General features: G+C 40.7%; 2 protein-coding genes across 2 annotated transcripts in view; one reads left to right on the forward strand and one right to left on the reverse strand.

Annotated features, from left to right (window-relative positions):
* The window catches only part of LOC140228686 (WD repeat and FYVE domain-containing protein 3-like), a 94411-nt gene extending 92510 nt beyond the window's left edge, over positions 1-1901 (forward strand). The window contains exon 70 of the mRNA XM_072308950.1: positions 166-1901. Coding sequence (XP_072165051.1) covers positions 166-292 — 127 coding nt within the window. The 3' untranslated portion in view covers positions 293-1901. The remainder of the gene's footprint in view (positions 1-165) is intronic.
* A 9645-nt stretch (positions 1902-11546) lies between these two features.
* On the reverse strand, positions 11547-17282 carry LOC140228862 (visual pigment-like receptor peropsin). Its single transcript, XM_072309131.1, has 5 exons — positions 17216-17282; positions 15453-15563; positions 14455-14634; positions 13200-13564; positions 11547-11846 (listed from the first exon to the last, which is right to left on the reverse strand). Exons 1-5 carry the CDS (start codon positions 17280-17282, stop codon positions 11547-11549), a joined length of 1023 nt encoding a protein of 340 aa, XP_072165232.1.
* Between the last annotated feature and the right edge of the window lie 5539 nt (positions 17283-22821).

A 22821-nucleotide genomic window follows, 5' to 3' on the forward strand; every position in this document is an offset into this window, starting at 1 on the left:
ACTATAAATTTCCAGTGAATTTATTCGGACCCCGAAAAATTCCAAGGGTTATTCTGGATACTAAAGGGGAATGTGTCCATATTAATTTTCTTCAAAACATGGACAAGAAAACTCACATATGTCTATCTAACATCATATCATTCCTATCACTCTCTCTGTCTGTAGGTGTAGCCGATTTGAGTCTGACATTCCGCGGCTGAAAATCAGTCGTCCCGTGCGCGTGTGCGGAACGTGTCACGTCCAGCTCAAGTCTCCGCAGCAAATCATGGACAACTCACTGACCAAAAGTTGACCTGTGTTCCTGTTGCACAGCGTGGGAAAGAGAAGGAAAAGAAAAGAAAATCAGAAAAATCTACCATGCCCAGGTGATGTCACTTTGAGCCGACAACCATGGGAGTTTTACGCAGACCGTCGGGAGGCAGGGGTGTACAGTCTCTGCCGAATGAAGCCCAAACTATGTGCAAGATACTCCTAAATTGTTTCATTTCAGGCTGTAAATCACACGTCGTAGCTTTTAATGATCTTTTTTCCCCCTGTATGGCTCCCCTCTTTGCTAGTCAAGCACCATGCTGAAGAACGATTGTACAAAAGGCTAATAATGTGTGCAACTCTATGTGCTACAGAGTTTGGGCTGTCCACTCCAAGACGCGTGACTAATGCAAAGGACGACTTCCCAGCCATTGCGAAGATCTTGGAGGCCATCTCTGGATGCGCTGTTTGTCAGACTGCCACCCGAAGGTTGGATTCACAGCATCTAGCCAGCTAATGAGGATGCATCTGTGGCTTCTTGGTAGAGACGGGCTAGCGGAGAAAAGCCATACAAGTTTCTCTGCTGAGCAGAGGCAAAGAGCAATGTGCACATCTAGTACTAGCATCTAGTAAGTGTCACCTGGAATGATGAAATAACAAAACAAAAACAATATCGCAGAACAGAAAGAAAGTAAGACCACCCAAGTGAAGTGGTGTTATTACTGGAGACCTTATGGACATTATGTAGCATCAGAAACAAAACCCACCGTTTTTCTGTGATGGCCGCACTTGGTCAGCCCGTCAGAGGTACACATGTTTGTCGGTCGAACAGCCGTCCACTCCCTCGGGGCAATGGCCGACAGAAGTGGCATTGTGTCAACCAAGGGGGCAGTGTGGTCAGAGCCAAACAAAGGGTATGCAGTCGCTGTCGCAGTCGCTGTCGCAGTCGCTGTCGATGTGATGACATTAATGCGACAGAGGGAACTCCCGTAATGTTTCGGCAGCCCATCTTGAATGGCTTATTATGGACAGCAGTTTGTGTACGTACATCAGTAGTATGATACCAAAAAAAAAAGTGATCTCGTGTAGGCATTTTAGGATGTCCATATGAAGGGTCTGTTAAAAGTCCACTTGAAGGGTGTGTGAAAATCAAGGTGTGGTCGGAAACAGTTGGGAGTACAAAACACTAGAAAGAATTCACTGAAATCATATCTGGTAGGAATGTCGATGTACAGCCGTATCGAGATTTTGTGGTCACAATGCTTTGGAATATAGAGATGTATGAACTGAGATTATGTGATGTGAAATTTGCTCTGTGATGAATTGGACTTGCATACGTGTCCTATGTGGAGGGCAAAGGTCAATAAACTTCATGTAGATGTGACGCCTACTTCAGTCTGAAAGAAAGTTCAGAGGAATCACAGTCAGTGAATGTGACTATGCATGGAACTCGTGGATATATCGAGAGTAGGCTCTTCATTGTCAATTTAAACATGAGTTAATTGATACATGTCTGCAAATTAGGTACCCCTGAGTTGCATTTGGGTGATTTTCAACTCGAGTCGGTAACCTGCTAATACCCCAGAGTCTGATTCTTGTAGCCTGCCGGTAAAAGCTCCGTAGAGATTCGTCGGAGCTGCTCTCGTCGGTTTTCTGCTCTCTGCTCGGCTTGGGCTCCTCTCTGCGTGCGAGATGAATATCACTTCCCAGTATGAGGCAGATCGTGGTGGATGTCTGATCATGGAAGCACCAGAAAAACTCTGGGGATCAGTTCAGGATTTGTTTTGTTTTGTTTTGTTTTTTGTTCAAGTACAGAAATGACTTGTGATGGATGTTTTGACACCCTGGCGTGCATCAGTACTTTGTATAGACGAGTCATCGATATAATATAATATATACAAAGTGGACGTTACTTGAAATAGTGCAATTTGTAGTTAATCTTGTTGTTTGTTGTTTCTTACTGTAGGAATCTTGGGGGTGAAGGATCAGTATGAAAGTAATGGGGGTAGATAGTAACGCTGGAGGCAGATTGGATGAAAGTTCTGCTTTCTTGTTGTGACGAATGTGCATAGTTGAAACCTGATTTTAAGCTTTGCTACAAATTTGTTTTTCGTTTTTTTTCCATAGTTTAACTTTTGTTTCCTGAGCTGTTATTGTGTTTTACTTTCATTTGTAGTTTTGTATTTTTTTTTTAAAGATTTTTGTTCTCATTCTGTTTACATACCATATGCTTAAACAGTACTAATTTTGTGTGTTGGACCCAAACGTTGTAGTTGAAAATGCAATGTTGTGTTACTGGTTTGGTTTTATTTGTTTGTGTGTCTTATTATAGGGCAGACAACAACAACACTTTATATGCAGAGTTAGTCAAGATAGTAGTGGCAGGTTTATGCTTCTTAGGGATGTAAAATTCTTAAAGATGAATTTGTAAGGCATGCGGCACATGCCTGAAATAATTCTGAGTAAAGTGATGTATGAAAAGAATGCTGGCTTTTGTCGCCTCCAGGACGAAAAGAAAGGGACCAGTATTAGAATAGAAGCATTGATGTTTAGCAGCGTGTTATCATCCTCATGCCACACATTGGCATGAAATTCTGTCGGTCATTCTTTTCATTATTCAAGCTTACAGCAGGGTAATAGATGGAGAAGTCCTTTTTTTTTTCTTTCTTTTTTTTCTTTTGTATGTAGGGCAGTTGGAGTAGATGTGAATGTGTGGGATGTCACGGGACACTACTTAGTTTTGTATTAAATGTGCGGCATTGCTGTTTTTAAGGTACCACAATTCCCTTTGTGTCTTTCAGTTAGTGTGGAAATAGCAGGAAGGAGAAAAAAAAAAAAAAACAAGAAGAAGAAAAACAGAAGTGGAATCTGTGGATGTAGGGAAATTATTCGACTGCATTCATTCGAAAAGATTCTGGCTGTGGTGTTGGCGGGTAGATGTGGATATTTATTTTTTAAAAATGACTATTTTATGCAACCCCTTGTTATTAAGTGTCCAACTATGGGACATCATGTTTGAAAGACTTTATTATTTGTGAAGTGATTCTCTCTTTTTTTTTCTTCTTCTTCTTTTCCTTTTGTATGGCTTCCCTCATATTCTGTTTTTCTCCATGAATGCATTGTGTGTCCCACATGAGAGGCAAAACAAAAGGTTTATTGAAGCAATAGTAGAAATAATTTCAATTTGAATTGTGTTTTGATGTATTCCTGCAGAACTGATGTGGTGCAGCATGGGTGTACAGCGTAATTTGGATGTGTCAGTCCAAGCACAGATGCATATGAAATATTTGTACAGTGTCGAATTTTGTAGAGCCCTTAAAACCGCAATTGCGAGTCACAGTAATTGCAGTTACCATGGCAACATTTGGGCAACAGTAATCAAACCAGCTTTGGGTATCAGATTAGTTGCCATGGTAACTGTGATCTCTTTTTTTTTTTCTCTTCTTTTTTTAACGTACAATCGTCAGAAAATGGCTCAACTGAGTGAGGGCTCGGTGTAAGTGTAAATGTATTTTGTTATATGTGTGAGGTTTCATGTTTTGATATACAGGATGCATAGGCTAAATTGTAAATAACACTGATCACTCCAAAATATCCTGATGTAAATATATATTTGCCCGAGGGAGAAGAGAGAAGGAAGATTAATGTGACTGATTTTGATTTCTCGATATCCGCTTGTGAATGTTTGTATCGTGCAAATGAACGCTTGATTGTAGACATTATACGAAAAACTTAAGATCTAAGCAAAGTATTTATTATATATGAATAGAGTTATAAAAAAGAAAAAGATTCTTCTTTTTTTCTTTCTTTCTTTCTTTATTTGATGAAAAACCTGTGAGGTCAGTGCTCCAAAAAAATGGGTAGTGACTTTGTCGCCATCTTTGACTTGCCATTGAGTGTGAGATACGATTAATACGAAGCCGTCAGTCTCGTGGTAGACAGTAATGTTGCTCCAACCTCATCCACCAATATTTCCAGATTGAATGAATGACCTCTGCCCGTCAGGACAGAGAGAGGGATGGAGAACTACAAAAGTAGCTCTTGCTACTCACACTCATATTGCTTGGTTCTCGTCTTTTTTAATTATTATTTTTATTTTTTTTTGGTGGTGCTTGCTGCATATCTTCAAAACAGTTCAGTTATTGTTCGCCAAAGATAGATATATGATATAAAATGTATGTGTGTATCCATGTTATACATGTAGTATACCTGTGCATACAACAACCTGCATTAAAGTGGCATTTCGTTCGTTTTTTTAAGTGATCCATCTTTAAGTACTCGAGGAGGAAAACAAACGAAAAACAAAGAAAGAAAAAACATCTGGGCTCTATCATGTGTCAGTGCTCGAATCAGCTGTGTTTGAATACGGGTTGGTCTGTCTTCTTCTGCTTCTTTGTCTCCTTCTAGCTGCATGAGCGACCCCCATTTCAAGCCTGTGGAGTTGCGATGGCGTGAATTTCTCCATCCAAGAGCATTTTAAATATGCTTATGATGTCTGAATGATCTTCAAATGATTAGTAGCTTTCCCCTAGTTTGTGCTTGAGACATCTACTTATTAACCTGTCGAAGACTAGTCCAGAGTACACTTGGCCAGGTGTCTGTTGGAAGTGCATGTTGTAGCAAAATCAGCCCGTCCTCAACGAGTTAAATTTTATTGTGACACTGTACTCCATTTCTTTTTCTTGCTATGAAGAATATCTTATGTACTGATACGGAAAGAGGAGTCCCTATTTGTGGAAAGGTATTTTGATATCTGTGAGAAGAAAAGAACAGTTTCTGTTTAGATTTTCTTGTAAAGCTCTTTCCCAAGTCATGTATGATTGCCCCTGCAGAGAACTGTTGTTGTTTGTTTGTTTTTTTTGCATGCCAACATTAAAAGTGTCATACTTGTATATGTAGCTCTCGTCCACCATTCCTTCAAGCAGGTAATCGTCAGATTGGGGACTTATTTTTTTACCCTAATTTTGACATTGATCATCTGAGATCTCATTAAAGGGTTCAGATGCATGTCATGTCATGACTCCTAGAACCGTTTGTCCTGCGAGGTAAATTGTTTAAATTCCTTCCCCTCCCCCCCCCCCCCAAAGAAAAGAAGAAAAGCTTGAATTTTATGCCCCCAAAGAAAGTGCAAATTCCAATAGTGCCGGGTAGAGATTTTATTTTTTATTTTTTAGCCAGTGCACATGTTCACGTTAACCCTCTTCTACAGACAAGTAGTATCTGGTATTAGTAAATCACCATCACCTTCCTCGAAGCGCATGTCTTGCATCATCAGAAATGAAGCACGCAGTGCGTTCACACCCACTCCCACTTGTATCTTACCAGCGCTCAACCAATGAGGTTTGAAGAATCTTAACCTACTGATTACAGAAGCAGATGACGTCATCTATCAAAAGTCTGTAGAAAAACAAAATCAACAAAACTGTTTTTGAGCCATAGAGTTGATGCACTATTTGGCGCAGTGTTGTAACTGCTATACAGAAACAAGTCTTTCACTATTAAACAAAGCAGAGTGACCTCCCTTTTATCAATGATCATTTGCATATGAGTAGATCTAAACGAAACAGGAAAACTTTTCTTTCCACACTATTGAGAATATTCGTACAAAGTGGAGTGCAGTATGATTATGAAAGGACTATAATCCTTCACTACAGTTGAGCCATAGACTCGAGAGATTATGTTCACAATACTGCACACTGTTACCTTTATGTACTTTGAATGCTTGTCTGGTGCAAGTGAATATTTCTATATCATGATGCACGAAGGAATATTTGTCATAGGGTCAACTGACTTGGCTTTCATATCCTGTTTTGTTGCGTATTCACATTTTATAATGGATGATTTTCTCAAAATTTCTTAGGGCTTGGTACTAAAAACGGAAGTCTATTCATACGTGTATTAAGCAAGCAACATACAATATCAAAGGCAATGATACAAAATGCCTGAAAAAAACCCCGACAACCCAGATTTGCTTTAGAATAAAAAGAGATATATGTATATTCTATATGCGCACTTATTTTTTTGTTCATGCAAAGGCTTTGTACTGTACAAAATTATTTGGCATTACAATAATGACGGTGTATTCAGCAATTTGCACACAAGGTATTGTGGGACGACAATACTTTTGTGAGCTATTCAAAGAACTGTGCAATTCTCTACACATATATTTTTTTTCTTTGTATCACAAAGACTTAAGATTTTATATGACACTCGTTACATGATACTAGGACCAGTGATGTAAAATTGGTCCGAACTCACTCTCTCTTGGCGGTTTGATTGCTGGCAGTAACAGTTTTGTCGTTCCCATTAGCACGTGCTTGAATGCATGAATTCAGTTCCCCTCACTGCTGTCTCCCCTCCCCCTCCCCACCCCACCCCAAGGATCAATTTAATAAGATAATGAATTGATGAATTGACAATCGCCGAAAATGTGTTTTTTTTTTTCCTCCTACGCTTTTAATACCCACCTCACCGCAAACCCAGACGCATGCACACGAACACAGACACTGACGTGAACACACATGGGCCTAACACACACACACACACACACACATACAAACAAACAAAAACATAAACGCAAAATAAAACGACGAGGTATAATCAAACCCAGTGACGCCCAATTGACAGCACCCAGTAGGCCTATGGAAGATAATGTAATTCATGGTCCTAATTCATGGTCCGTCTTACCCATTGCAATTCATAATGTGAAGCAAGTGTCCTCATTTCCCCCCTCTTTTTTATATTTTTGTGAGGAAAGGGTTGTATATCAAGGAGAATGTGCGTTTCTTCTTATCGTGCGTTGAAATTATCATGTGACCAAATTTGTTATACATTGTATTATTTAAAACCGCTCTGTATTAGTGTTGATATTTTGTGCTCCTGAAATGCAAGCAGTTCCAGGATTCGGGTAATATACATGTACGTGTACGTAGTTGTTATCAATGTCCTTGAAAGATTAGGCCAGTAAGTTTGGAAATGCATTCAATTTGTTTCTGTCGGCTGGTTAGGGCATCACTTCTGTTGCTCGTTTGCGTTCAAATATCATTTTAAATGTCATTCCGCAGTGTTTGGATCGGTTTAATCAAACTGCCTGTTAATCTATAATAGATATCTCGGAAAGTTTAGAATCCAATGTCGTTCCCCTGTCGTTTATCGCGCGAAATTCGCCGATATACGCCTTTGTTATTTTTTTTTTCATTTCCGTTTATGATTGTTCATGTACGTAAATCATAAGAGTAACTATCGTGTAATATTTTGCAGGGCGCAAGGATGGTGTTTGGCGATTTCCAAAGACTAGGTGACTGCGTGTTATTATAAAAGAAGATGGGAAAAATTTGTTCGATGTTTATACCATCAATTGTTTAACCTTATTGTCACCGTGCCATGGGGGACTATGGGATTTATGTCGTAAGAAACAAATCGATTATATGTATTGTAATGGAGAATTAAAGTTAAAGAAATATTGAGAAAATGTGAAGCAGTTGCTACAATAAAACCTCAGAGAAAGAAGGACTCTTGGTTTGCAATGGTGTCACCGTGTGTGCTGTTAGTAGTAGTGATGATGATGGTAATTATAATAGCAGGAATAATGATACTACTACTACTACTACTACTACTACTACTACTACTACTACTACTACTACTACTACTACTACTAATTATTATTATTATTGTCATCATATCGTCACCGTAATCGTAAGCATTGCAAGAGACGCACATATGTACAGTATATCAATATATCAGACACGTTTCAGGTATATGCGGCGTATCCATAAACGAGGACTTCGTTTATTCATTCATTCATTCAAGTTCTATTTTCATTTCCAAACGATATAGCTTACATAGGTAATACTAACGTCAAAATAACAGTATATTCTTGTAACATATGATGTCACATGATCTGTAGAAATACATCTTGTTTCATTAAGGACTTGATGGAAATGAAAATTGAGGAGCTGCTAAATAGCGAACTTATATAGTGCAGCCCCCCCCCCCCTTACTCACGTTACATTACTACAATACATTTATACAAATTTGTACAAAGCTTTCAAAACTACAGTGCATCATGTACCAAACAAGTTAATCAGTGCAATTACACTTTCCATTAAATCGATGGTAACATGAGGCATACGCATGCATACACACACACACAATTAGCATTCATAAGTTGCAGAGCACACGTATTGTATTAGGCGCGGTCAGATTGGCAAAAGATTGAAAAGTTTAAGATCGCGAAGTTTTGCCAGTGTGACCGCGCCTTTTGATTTTGATCTAAAATGTTGAGTCGAATTTACCAAAGTCACCAAAAAAGTACACGTATAATTGTATCGTTTTTCCTCGCGGCTCAGTGTGGCTTATCCCACGGCAACATAAATGGGTAAGAGACGAGACAATGCCACAAACATTCACGTCGTTGATGACGAACGAAAATCCAGTGACGAGAGTTGGACCAATAACGAGCAAAAATGCGCATGCACAATGATGCATTCATGACGATTACACTGAATTTGAAAGGGAAACCTCACAATGATAGAGCCAGCACATTGAAGACGTAAAATCACGAACCAAGTGATCAGACGAAACACAGGCACACAAGTAAAGCAATTCTACCACATCTTATAAAAAGGTTTATTTTGAAAAGGAGAAGAAAAAACCCAGCAACAATGAGCAATGAAAGGGAATTGGACGAATAATTATACGATTGCAACTATACAAACTTACAAGAAGGTATGTACACAAAGTGAAAATCTTCAAGCAATCTCGAACGTAAACATGCATCTTGCATCACATGGAAATGACAACTCATTAAGAATGCAAATCACAATATTCCATTCATTGTCATACTGTTACATCCACGAAATAAACTTTATCAACCCTTATCTTAATCAAATCTTAACACCTTCTCTTCAAATCCCGAGGCGCCCGTGGATGACGCTTCAAACAAGAGAATACAAAATGAGGAACTTCTTTTCTCTCCGTTGCCGACCCGGAAGGAGCGCGATTTGAAATTTAACTGATCCAGTCCGGATGGTAACACATTAAAGCACTTCTTCATTGTGTGTTCAAAATCGTGCATTTCTATTTCTTCTTCTTCTTCTTCTTCTTCTTTGTGTGTGTGTGTGTGTTTGTGTGCATTTCCTTGCAAATATTTTTTTTTCCCAGCTTGACACTTCTAATTGATCAATAGTAAACGTTCGTGGGTGAAAGTCACATCAACCGAATATCGATTTACATACTCGTATTGAAAAACAAAAAAAAACAAAAGACCGTCTTTCCTCATGAATTCCATGAATACAGTATGGATGGGTCGAAGATGAAGAGTCGAATGTTAAGCATAAATTCGGAGGGAAATATCCTGTCCGTTTTACTTGCAAGACATGGCAAATTTACCTACCAACCATTTTTTTTGTTTTTGTTTTTGTTTAGCCAGATTAGGCGTTGTAAAAATTCTTAGCGACAAGACAGCACAATGCAACTCCATTACGCTCATCTTGTTTTCTGTGCGTTTACGCCATTTGACAAGTCTTCCCGATTGTGCTAAAGGCCGTGTCACACCATTCCGGGCAAGCTACGCGGGCTTGTGGCGAGGAGGTAGTTTCCAGCACGTAGAAGATTTTCAGAGGGCGAACAAGAATGTTTGCAATTTTCATTCATGCCTTGTCATACCGTACGGGGGAACTTCTGCGGCTTGACTTGCGGTGAAACAACTTTACTCCCCGGAGCTCTCAGCAGTTGGTCCGCACCTGACAGTATCTAGAGCGTAGTTGCCCGGAGGTGCTCACGCAAGTCCGATTTAACCGCAGCCAAGTTTTGAGCATGACCAAAACTTTTTCCGGGTGAGTCGCGGGAATGCCCGTAGAGGTCCACGCAGAACGCCAGTAGGAGACCCTTAACGGCAGTACTTCCCAGGCAATTCCCACGCAGTACTTCGCAGTCCCGTATGCAGCCAAGATAATGAAATTCTGTGAGATATCAGCCATTCCATTAGAGGAATTCCTTCACTGAGTTGTCAGCCCCCACGCGACTGGTACAAAGGTCACACAGTATACTCGCAAGTATAACGCGTCCAGCAAGTAAGGCACATGCGCTGACGCGCAGTAAATCCTTTTCCGCCCTCAGGAATATGCTAGAAAATCTCTACACGTAACAAGCCCGAGTAGCTTGCCCGGAAAGGTGTGACAGGGCCTAAACACGGTTGCGGGTAAAATAATATGCGTGCGCACCTCAGGGCGACTACTTTTGAGATACATGCTAGGTACTGTCATGTGCGGATCATCTACGGGGACCTCCGGGTAGTCAAAATTGTTCTTTGCAAGTCGCACGCAAGGCTGGTGTGACACGGCCTTAGAACACTTTTCGTGTGGCGTTTGTTCGTGTGTGTCAATACTGTTCATTGATATCGTAAAAAATGTATGATGTACTTTTCTTCGCGGCTCACAACATCTTTAAGTAAAAATATCACATAAATCAATCGAGGTCATGCGCGCGTTCAGATACCTGCACCAAGTTTGCCAAATTTCGAGCCCGACTTCGAGTATCAAGAGTCTCCTGAACCGATGCATTTCGGGTCATATTTTAGGACTATCGCGTACCTCAAATACACCACGTGTATGATTACATGTAGTTTTTGTCTATCAACACTTTGTGACAACTGTATTCGGTATTTTTCTGTGCTTACTGCATTTGTGAGTTAAAACAATCACGTACATCAATCAAAGTCATCCGCCCGTTCAGATACATTCACTGAGTTAATAACACGAAACTACGACCCCGTTTACACCAAAATAATTGCGGTACCCAAAGCGGGGCCGGCCCGAGACAGCCTCCTTCTAGTATCAAGGGTCTCCTGAACCAGTGCATTTCGGGTCACCTTTCACGTGCCTCAAACACACCATTGGTAATGTTGTGTACCATCAACACGTTGTCGGTGGCACTGAGAGTTACATGATCCCGTTTATGGTGGCGGGCCAGCCCAAGGCAGGCCCGAGGCCCGCCTACGTTACGGTGCTCGGCCCCGCATTTTCGTGCCTTGACATACACTGCCTTGTCGAGCCGCACGGGAATGAAATTTCCTTCAGCACTTTTCTTCTTTTTTTTTTCCTCGTCCGAGTGGCGCTCACGTATTTTTTTTTTTTTTCAGCGATCGCTACAGTACAGCTGAATGTGTTTGACGGCGCATTTGGGTCCGCTTGCGTTTACATCAACAAAAGGCGGGCCTCAGGCCGGCCCCGCTTTTTGGTACCGCAGTTTGGACCACTGCGTTTACACCAAGAAATCGTTTGGGTGTAAACGGGATTTTAAATGAACTGCTCCAGGTTAAGCCCAGACTCGTTCGAATTTCGGGAGGTGATGTCCGACGGGTTGATGACCTGGACATCGGTGCGGCAGAAGACCAGCATGGAGGTGTAGTGGCGGAACTTCTTGACGCAGAGGAGGACGAGCATGGGGTTCACCCAGATCGACGTCTTGGCAGCCAGTGGTGCGATGACGGTCAGCAACACCGGGATTTCGCTGGTGTCGAAGATGATCGCCATCATGCAGATAATGGCGTACGGTAACCATGACGACACGAAGAAAATGATGAAGGCGACGCCGAGCTGTTGAAACAAGTGAGCAGTGATTGTTCGTGACAGCGACGTGAAAATGACCAGTACAAACAAGAAATACAAATCCGGTTCCATGACATTTGCTCCTGCGAAAATATTGCTCCCAAGAAATACCTGCAAGCCAAGCAAACTACATGAATTCTACCCACAAACATAACTCTAACCCTAATCCTAATCATGACATCAAACTAAACCTAAAACCCTAACACAACCCTAACCCTAGGTCCTTGGAGAATAAAGACGGGAGCAATAACATTGTCGCAGGAGCAAATTAACGTCGTGTCGCCGCAAATCCACCTGGTGTGGGTGCCAAAGTAAGATTTAGGGCCAGACCTTGTTTTTCCATCCGTTCCAATGTTGTTGTTAGTTGTTGTTTTTTTGTGTGACTGTTTTACCCTATTTCGAGGGTGCTAAATCCGGATCTGGATGATGCAAGTCTTGCATCCTTGAGGGTTTTTGGATATCCGAGATGACACCACCAAAAGCTCAAATTCTAGCACAAGTATTTTCTTGTAAATGGTACGTGGATGAATGGGAAATAAATTGATCATGGGTTAACCATAATTCCAGGATGCTGAATCCAAGTCTGGTTGATACGACTCTTGAATCCTTCAGGAGTTTGATATATATTATTTTTTCTTATTTTCATTTTTGGTGGCCATTTTGATGGCCATATTGAATATCTCAAAACCTTCAAAGATACAAGAGTTGCATCAATCAGATTTGAATTTTAGCACCTTCGAAATAAAAACCATTGCAAAAATCGGGTGGACGGTAAAACAGAGTTCAGCCTTGAGCATCCAGACTATTTGTTGACCTTATTCGATCAACGCATCAACACTTCGCCATCAGATAGTCAGCTGCTTATGTCCGACGCGACATTATACAAGTACGTGTATGTGATTGCATCAAACATAATGACAAACAAGAGAACATTCTCAGCTTTAGATCATTAGAAACAGCAAAAGAAACATCGAGAAGAAATTGAATGCAGTCGGTCATATAGAACCACACATACCGCAACCGTTATCATTAAAAAAAAGAAGAAATATGATAAGAACTCTTGCTAGAGTAGCAACTTTTCGCAGCAGCAGCCAGTCAGGAAGCTGAATTCCTGACTTTACAATGACACTACCCATTACAGGAGGAGTTGCTGTCATACCCATATTTTATTTTATGAAATAGGGCCCTAATTCGAAAGGGAGGAAGATAAAGCGAGGAAAGAAAGAGAGAGAGAGAGTGGGAGGGATACACAAGGGGGGGGGGAAAGAAGGGTATACATTCATGTATGTTTAGAATATGAATGACATGTTCCCTGCTGAAAAGTTTTCTGGACAGTTCTACCATATTTCCTTCGGGTTGACTGGCCCAGTCCACGTTGTACATCGAAGGCGTGTCCTCGAGCTGCTGGTCCTCGACCCCGCCAGTCGGCGACTGCTGCTGCTGTTGCTGGCTCCGGGACGTTTGGTAGGCGCGCAGATTGCAGAAAACCATCAGGCAGACGGGGAGAACGAAGTTGATGATGAACAGGGAGACGATGTAGGAGATGAAGGAGCCGTCGATGTCCTGCCAGTCAATGGAGCAGAAGGTCTGCAGCGGCTCGAGGTCGTAGCGACTCCAGCCAAATATCGGCATGACGGCCCACAGCAGAGCGTTCCCCCAAGCCACCATGGCAAAATAGCGATAGTGGGAAAAGGTCAGCTGTTGAGCTGGAGAGACAATGGGGGGGGGGGGGGGAGGGGGAGGGGAGAGTAAGTAACATGGAGGTCCAGTGTGTAAGAGAGTCACAACTCATGCATGTAAGAGATCCTGCTTCATTTATTCATCGCAAGAAGCACCGGACGTTTAACCCGGTGAAGTGGTCCCGCCTTACATCCAACTGGACCCCATGGAAGACCAGCTATTGCAGCTGAATATGGGCTATCCAGCCATCTTCTCAGAAGGAAATGAAACAAATAAACAAACAAAGAGAGAGGGGGAGAAGAGAAAGTGTGCTTGTATGTGTGTGTGTGTGTGTGTGTGTGTGATCCACTGAGTTCGAGGTAAGTTTCCACCAGCGCCAGTATATGCTTTATTTAGCAACAAAACGAAGTCATATAAAATCAATAACTGGGCCAAGATCATACTTCCTTGTTATCACAGAAAAAAAAAATTGAAAGGAAAAAATAAGTTTGAGAAGTTCCATTCTTCATCTTTTATCATTCTCTAGATAATAAGAAAAAAAAAAGAATTAGGATTTGCACCTGTCTGTCCGTCTGAATAGCCCCCTTTACTTCTATAATGTATACATGTTCAATATATACAGTATAATATATATATATATATATATATATATATATATATATGCATATATACATGTATAATTGTTTAACATACATGCGAAGGAACATAAGCTCATAAATTTAATCAATATTTATATAATATTATGTATGTATGTCATTTACAGACACGTGAAGAAACAGATAAACTAATAGATTTAATCAAACAGTGTACGTACATATTGATGTAATCATAGGAATGTACATATATAATCATATTATATCTATACAAATGTACAAACATACATACATACATACACACATCCTGATGCTTTCCTCACCAAGCTCACGGCGGCAGACGAGGATATATCTACTGACGGCAAGAAGAGCCGTGTTGCCGATGACCGTCAGTCCAAAGAAGATGCTGAAGAAGCCGTAGATGGTGCACCCTTCCCAGCGGAAGATCCAGCGGCCCAGGAAGCTGGAGGAGGCGGAGAGGGGGATGCAACACACTGCCATCCCTGCGGGGCGAATCGAGGTCCGAGTGGCGTGGGATAGATTTACCAGAACCCACTGATCTCTAGAAGACGTATATCTGGATATCTCATTGGCCCCTTTTCACGTTGTACATTTTAGTGAAGCCGCTGAGCTGCCATCTTACCAGGCGCACTTGCGCGCATTTTCCAGCAGAGACTGTTACCAAGATCACGTGATGTCGTGAGGGCCGACCACATTTAGTGTAGGGCCTATGGGCGATGTGCGTGGTAAGATGGCGGCGAGGTGGCTTCAAAGCGATTGGCCTATGAGATGTCCGGATAGTTCTTATAGAGATCAGTTCCCGAAACATAGCTCAGCTCATGAATAATTCATTTCAATACCGTGCAAGAGTGCATCAGTGTGGGTCATTTATTATGCAAATTTATGGACACCACCGTCCTTTCAGTGTTTTTTTTTTCACATTTTCCCACATCATAATTATAGCTTTGAATACACTTTACTTTGAATAAATTTGCATGCATTAGATATCGTCAGGTCCGTGAAGCTTCGGGCGACCTTCAAATAGATTTAAATATACTTTATTTTGAATGAATTTAAATGCGCTAGATATTGACTCGTCCTAATAGCTTTTTGGTTGTTAGGAACTACCAAAGTCGAAAAAAAACCCAAGATTTATAACATATCGGTTTATTACAAACACTAAGGTCTACAATAAAAGATGAATCCTAGATGAGTCCAGTTACGTGCAAACATTTATATTAGAGTCCGAAATATAAGACACATTTTTGTGAAGAGTTATATGCCTAAAAAAGTAGTATGTAGTATTCTTATTCATACTTGCCTAAATTGGCAATGCCAAGATTTATCAGTAGAATGTTTGCAGGACTGCACAGATGGCGGTATCGTGCGAAGACTACAAACTGCGTTGTGTTGCCAACCAGACCAACTGTAACTACAAAAGATATAACATATCTATCATTATGATGATGGTGGTGGTGGTGGTGGTGATAATGTTCTCAACCGGTGCAGCCTTTACTGTTCTACGAGATGACCCTTTCAATATCCTCATTATCATTGTCATTACACTGATTTTGACAATGATGGTGATGATGATAATGATGATGATAGTGGTGGTAGTGGTGGTGATGATGATGCTACTTCTAAAGATACTAATGATAATGATAATAAAGGTAACAATGTTCACAACGAGGGCAGCCTTTACTGCTCTCCGAGATGACCCTTCAATATCCTCCTCATCATTGCTATAACAACTATCAATTATGATGATGATGACTGTCATTTCTTTACGACTATTAACTCCGTAATGATTCCTTTCTACTTCAACATTCATAGAACTAGATTTAAACACAGAGAAGATGGAGTCTAGGTAATATCCTTGATATCCAGAGAGAAGCTCATCAAAAGCATGGAGAAAAGCATGACCATTATGAAGAAAAAAAAAAAAGATTCCTTTTTTAGCTCAGAGTAAACCATTATGGCTTCCTCACAAGCAGACGGTCTTACACATGGATGGGCTGACAATGGAAAGATGGGCAAGTATGATGGGATGTATGGTGATGCGTATACGTGTGCCTGTCTGTATTTGTGTGTCTACGTGGTTGGATGTGTGTGCGTGCGTGCATGTGTGTGTGTATGAATGTGTGCGAATGTGGCAGCAAAGCAAATAGCGGAAGAAGTGGCTGGTTGGTGCGTTCACTCCTGATTTTAATACAGTATACTAGTAGTTGAAGCTAATAATTATCACATGACGATGTTATCGAGTAGGAGTGCATGACAACTGCTCATTCAGCCAACACTTCTTCTAGTCTACACTTTTGTTCAGAGAAAATGCGTTTCTTCGTGGTCAGTCCATAATTTGCAACAAAATGATAGGTCATAATTCTTTCTCGTTACGAGAGAAATTACCAATTGAAGATACGTTCTTTCTTTTTCGTTTGAGAGGAAATGTCCTCGGCCGTCTTTGAATGAACAAAATATCAAAATTAAGACACCCATTAACACAGATGATGGTGCGGAACCTACCTTATACCGTGCAACCCAAGGCACACACCAGTGGTTTATACTCTGGTTTATGATTGCAACCACAACAACTACAGCAGCAGCAGCAGCAGCAACAACAACAACAACAACAAACGACAAAAATGACACATCATCGACAACTATGAAATGTCGCGAATGGTATACATCCATTGGGAGCAGTGATTAAAAAGAATATCGAGTTATTACATTAGATTTTGATGCACATGTGTAGGTCAGTTGTATTACAAAACATCCTGCCATACAAAAAAAAAAAAATCGCGATAAAGCCTAAAATAAAAGGAGATATCACTATTTTTTTAATTGAACCATAACTTTAGACTGTTTGGTCTAGAAACAATTATTCTATTATAACTATTGTTCACATTTTCTATATTTAACAATTCTTAATGAATTAATCAATTCTTAATTGATTATACTGACTAACTTTTTTTTTACACTGGTTGTTTCTATCCCTAACTCACATTTTATAACTATTTTGAACCACTAAAGCTCGGTTTTTGCTTCATCTGCAAAATAATGGTAAATAATGCCTTTAATACGTACACCAGATTGTGAGCAGCGTTCCAACGGCGACAGCATACGGGCGATAAGGAGTATCGTTGGGCTCCATTCCAACTCAGTCGACCGGCTACTGCAGCACTTTTCCACAGAACTTTTTCCTCCTAGGTTCACTTATCCTTTCCCTCCTCCTCCTCCTCTCCTTTATCCACTCAGTTGTGATAGAATTCTGTGACAGGAATCATCGTTTCTGGACGAAAAAGAATATATAAATTGGATTAATGTGCTGGGCCTAACATTTTCACTACACGTTGACTTGGAATTATTTCCGTTGACTAAATCTGCGATGATTCTCTACCCGTGATTTCTTTCGTCTTTAGTTAAGCCAGGTAGGTAAGCGCTCCTCAAGATTTCATCTGGATGCTTCTATCGCCAGTAGGACGCACAGAGAGGGCGCTATTCCACTTCTGTACCGTCCCCCTGATTAACGTCTACTCGAACTGGTTCCATGACATATTTGCTCCTGCGACAATTATTGCTTCCATGAAAAATCTGCAAGCTAAGCCAAACATTTGTTCGACCCACAAACATAACCCTAACTCTAAACCTAATCTTCACATCAAGCTAAACCTAAAACCCTATCACAGCCCTAAGATAACCCTAATTCCCTACTTTGAAAGTCCTTGAAGAAAATAGACCGGAGCTATTGTCGTAGGAGCAAAATTTATGTCTTGTCACCACTCGAATTAACCAAAGAAATTACGAACGTTTAATCGTACGAAACCTCTTTGCTCGTAATGCGTTGTGCTAGTTTTTCTTCCGTCAGTCTGAACATCCTGATTTTCTTTTTCGTCATCGACATCCCGTGGGTAAACAAGAGAAAAGAACCAAAAAGAGAAATGATAATGTGTTCTATAGGAGGCAAGACTAAATGTTCCATGATATGTGGTAATGATACTGATACTCAAGAGATTTTGATTACAGGACGAAGAAGCAATTACTGAAACATGAGTAACGATTTCAGGGGAAATTGTATCAAAATCCACGTATCCAGGGAGGCAAAATATGTCTTCAAACTGCCAGTTTATATCTTAGTTGGCAGATATCGAAAGAGTAATCCTAAAGCTATCCCTTATCACTTTTCGTTAGTCCTGTGCTTACGATGATGGCTTGGACTATCGTAATGTCGTGTGTGCCTAAAATCATACATAGCGACATCACTCTAACATGTGAAATAAAATCTAATGGGTTTTATCCCTGTGGTGCCTTCGTGAGCCCAAATTCCAAAGTCCCTCTTCCGTAAGTATTACCAACTCGGTACAAATTTGATTAGCTGTAGATCACTTCTCATTAAGGTCAAATATCCTACAGAGTGTAACTCACGTGACATTTCTTTATCAAACGGGTAAAACTACGAGAATACTCCAAAAGAATAAGCCCGTCCCCCCTAACCCCCCCCCCCGGGGGTCATCTAGACGACTATGCACAGTTCTGAGTAACGGAAAGCCAGTGGTCGCACATACATTTCAAAAGGAAGAATGTCGTTATTTCGCATGTCAAAACATGGAGCTACAACACATCAGTAACTCCATGTTATATATTCAAAGTAGGCCCTATAGGCCTAACTGCTGTTGGACTGAACATACCACCGGCAACCTTCACTTTATGATTCCAGCAGTGTAACACTTCAGGAGATCTAAGTAAAACTCATGTTTATTCTCTCTTATCTTTTACTTTCTCTGATACATTTATGAAAAAAAAAATAAAACAATAGCAAACAAAAGTGAACAAGAGATGACCTAATGATTGCAACACACTTTGTGATAGCGTGTGGGACTATTATGAGGTTCGCATGGCAGACATCATAACATCCTGGATGACTTCCCTCGAATCGGTTGAATGTTACTTGATATACGAAAACTTATATTTCATGGTCCAATATTGTGTTATTATGATTCTCAACGAATTGTGTAACATTAACTTAAGTATAGAAAGCTGTTTGCCTCTAGGTAACATCTCGATTGTTTGACGTTTCATAGAAAATTAACAGAAACCAGAATATCACCTTTTGTGCTGTTGTACGAGGTGAAAATGATATCAAAAAGCAAACAGCATCAGCATAGAACACTGACGCACGTTTTACCGATCTGAACTGCCATTCAAGGGCAGAAAATTTGCGGAAATTGCGGAAAGTGGTTGCAAAATAACGCTTCAACCTCAGATACGCATATCGGATTGCTGCCGTGGGCATCAACTAAAACCAACTTCTTCGAAAATGACAGACACAAATTTTAGATAGCTTTCCTTCTTTGTTTGTGTGGGCGGGGTGTGGAAGCGAACAGCGCATTGATGCTGTCGGAACGAAATTGACTTTCATTTCTCAAATCAAAACTCGAACTCCGCCGGGTTTCAAATTTCATCCTGTGACGGATAGACAGTATTGCTGTAGTGTAACGAAAACTGACGTAGGATCGAGTTTCAAAGTTGTTCTAAATTATAAATCTCTTGGGACGAAGCTATTTTCTCGATGTGAACAAATCCTAGAAACCGACTGTTGTAAAATTATTTCAAATCATTTGGGTGTAACTAATCGACCAACCACTTCGCAGATGACATCTCCAACACTTAAGTATCCAATTCAGGTTGTTTCTCAACTCTCCGTGGCATATTGGAGAAATAGAAGTATCGCTCTCCTCCCAAACTAACAAACTACTTGTGGAAATACAAAGAGAGAGAAAAAGAACTTAATCCGTGAAACACGAACCAGCGGCTGTAATAGTCGAGAAATGTCAAGGACGACTTACTGCATCTTTTCCACTCAGGTGTTGGTAAATGAGAGCATTCTGGTTAAACTGCGACCTGATATAATCGCTCCAGGACTATGCAGCTTTTGTCTCCACACTAGCTGCGTTTCCTTCCGCCTTAAAGAAACCCAGCGGGCTTTGTTGCTATGGCAGCATCAGTTGACTTCCGGTTGTGAAGATAGGCATTGCGTCCTCTTTAACATTACTGTATTCGCCATATCCATCCATTCGTGCGACGGCGCCGGCTAAGCGGCACCTTGATGTGGCTCATGGCGAAGGCTGGATGGGGTTGGGGGGGGGGGGGGGGATTCGGCATCATTCTCACCGTTTCCTCTTCCACACTCCATGTAAAACATATCCGTAGGGAAGAGTATGTAGGGATTGAATTGATTTGTAGTCACACAGAGAAATCTTTAGGATGAGGGCGCCCTCTGTTGTTACATGACAGTTTTAGAAACGGTGATAGTAACTAGTTATAATTCTGATTAGACAATCAACCAGAGTGTAATGAAATCGTTAACATTATACAAACGATTCATCTTTCTTTCTTAGCTGGTAACGACACCCGTTTTCAAAGCAACATAATGCATAAGCTTGCCCAACCCAACAATTTATGGAATAGTATGTTCCAACAAAGATGGAACTTGCGTATACCAGGTTACCTGAATGGCCCATCAAATGACATTTGGGAAAGCATCCATTTTGTTGTTTTGTATTCAATGCATAAACAAACTTTTTATATTAAACAATTACCAAGTAACAGGCTTTCGGTACGTTTGATGTAGTGGCAAGCACCCTTTATAAGGATTACATAAATCATCTCTATCATATCGATGGCCCTTATCTTTTGAATTTGATTTTGAAAACCAACATGCCCATTGGTACAAGTGAGCAGCATCAACAACAAGAAGAACATAACATCCTTTAAAAAGAAATTAACTTGAAAACCATGAAACAGTAATCGGAAACTAAACGCGTCCGAAAAAAAAAAAACAATCACAAAAAAGAAACCTGTTACATCCAAGATCACATATTGAGTGTTGAGCCCTTCTTCATTAATTTCAAATACTGGACACCAAATAATGAGACAATCACAAAAACAACAACAACGAAATAAAAAATGACCACAATTCCTTTGGCCATGGTCGAGAAATAAGGCCACACTTTTTCTGCCTTTCCTTTCCATGTCCACTTCCACATTAAATGTCTATGATTTTGCTTGGAGGTTAAAGCGTTGTATCTCCAAGAGTTAGGGAGGGAGAGAGAGAGAGTGTGTGTGTGTGTGTGTGTATGTGTGTGTGTGTGTGTGTTAGAGAGAGAGAGAGAGAGAGAGAGAGAGATAAAGGAAGGGGAAGAGATCTTGAGGGTCAAGATGATTGACTTCACTTTTCTTCTTGTGATGTTAAGGCTCCAGCACGATTACTGACACCTTAAATATTATATAAACGATCATGACTGTATAATATTCCCAGTCTCCCTTCTGTGTTTCTGCGTATCATTTCGCGACAGGCGCCTGAGTTATTATCATCATCGTAATCATCCTGCAACTACTGCATTCAATAATCGACCGCTGGTAGCTAAACAAACACTTAGCTTTTGAAATTGGTTATTGTCTCTTCAACATGTCAATGCATTTTTAGTGATAAGGTAGTGAAAAAAAAAGAACACGGTCAAATTAGGAAATGGGTGCAAACCATATTAATACGTCGTGAAAAATAAAACCATGCACAATGTACTTACACTGCACACACGTGTTTCTTAAGTGTTCATACAATCCCTGACTACATCCTGTGTTATTCATTTTACAGCGACAGAGGAGTTGTTTCAAACAGTCATACGTGTATAAACACTGGCAAAAAAAAAAAAGGGCACACATGACACATTATATAGATGATGACTGGCGGGGGAGGGAACAAGGGTTTGAAATGCCATTGAGGGAGGTTATAGTCGAGGGACTTATAGTCTCCCGAAATAGCATTTCAAACCCTGAGGGTGGAACGTTTGGTGCATGTTCCCGACAACAAAAGTCATCATCTGTTATATTAAATGGGTTAGTCAAATACGTAAAATACGTCAATGTCAACCACCGCACCAACAGCACAAGGCACTCGATCGCTCATTCGTTGATCGCGCAGAGCCAAATGTACTGCGGTTCCTAGGCCTTCTGTCATTATGTTACTAGAAAATGTTTTCCCATGGGAGAACATTCACAAGAATGTTCGCCCATGGGCGAACATAACGAATGTACCTCCATCACGTGACTGTGTTTAGCCAATTACTAACCGGTAATTGACTAACCCATTTAATATTATACAAATAGTGCATGCTCTATGATGCACTATACTGGATTACAGAACGACAAAATTTTAATACTAAATTATCCCGAGTGCTGTTTTGTTTTACCGAGGCCGCAGGCCGAGGTGAATAGAACTGCACGAGGGATAATTTAGTATTTGGAGTTCTATAGTCCAGTACTGATGCATCAATAGAACATGCACTAATTGTTATAGTAAATAGGTCCCTCAGTCTACTTGTATTTCCGTAGGTCTAGGCCCTAATTTAGATCTAACAAGACTCACCCGTACGGCCGCTGCATTTGTTGTACGAAGAGTTAACCGCAACCTACCGTAGTTTACGTACACAGCATGCGACGCTAGTACGGCCGTGTATGCATATTGCACATCACAGAGCAGACTCGCTTATAAACTCCTACGTTCTGCGCCCAGAGCTCTACGCGCGCATACGTTGAAATGCTTGGCCTTGTCTTACTACGTATGGTTGAGGGGTCTAGATATCGCGCACGAAAATTTGAAATGCTCTTATAATAGAAGTTATTCCATAATCGTA

Source organism: Diadema setosum, chromosome 5, assembly GCF_964275005.1.
Source record: "Diadema setosum chromosome 5, eeDiaSeto1, whole genome shotgun sequence".
NCBI classification, from domain to species: domain Eukaryota; kingdom Metazoa; phylum Echinodermata; class Echinoidea; order Diadematoida; family Diadematidae; genus Diadema; species Diadema setosum.

Bases quoted from the DNA above. Each gene is read 5' to 3' on its own strand.
- LOC140228862 (XM_072309131.1), bottom strand. From the start codon at position 17,282: ATGGAGCCCAACGATACTCCTTATCGCCCGTATGCTGTCGCCGTTGGA. The intron at 14,635-15,452 runs GCAAGTATGAAT...TTCGCCCCGCAG, and splicing joins TCTTGGCATTGCCAATTTAG to GGATGGCAGTGTGTTGCATC. The intron at 11,847-13,199 runs GTAGAACTGTCC...TTGTTTCAACAG, and splicing joins GTCAACCCGAAGGAAATATG to CTCGGCGTCGCCTTCATCAT.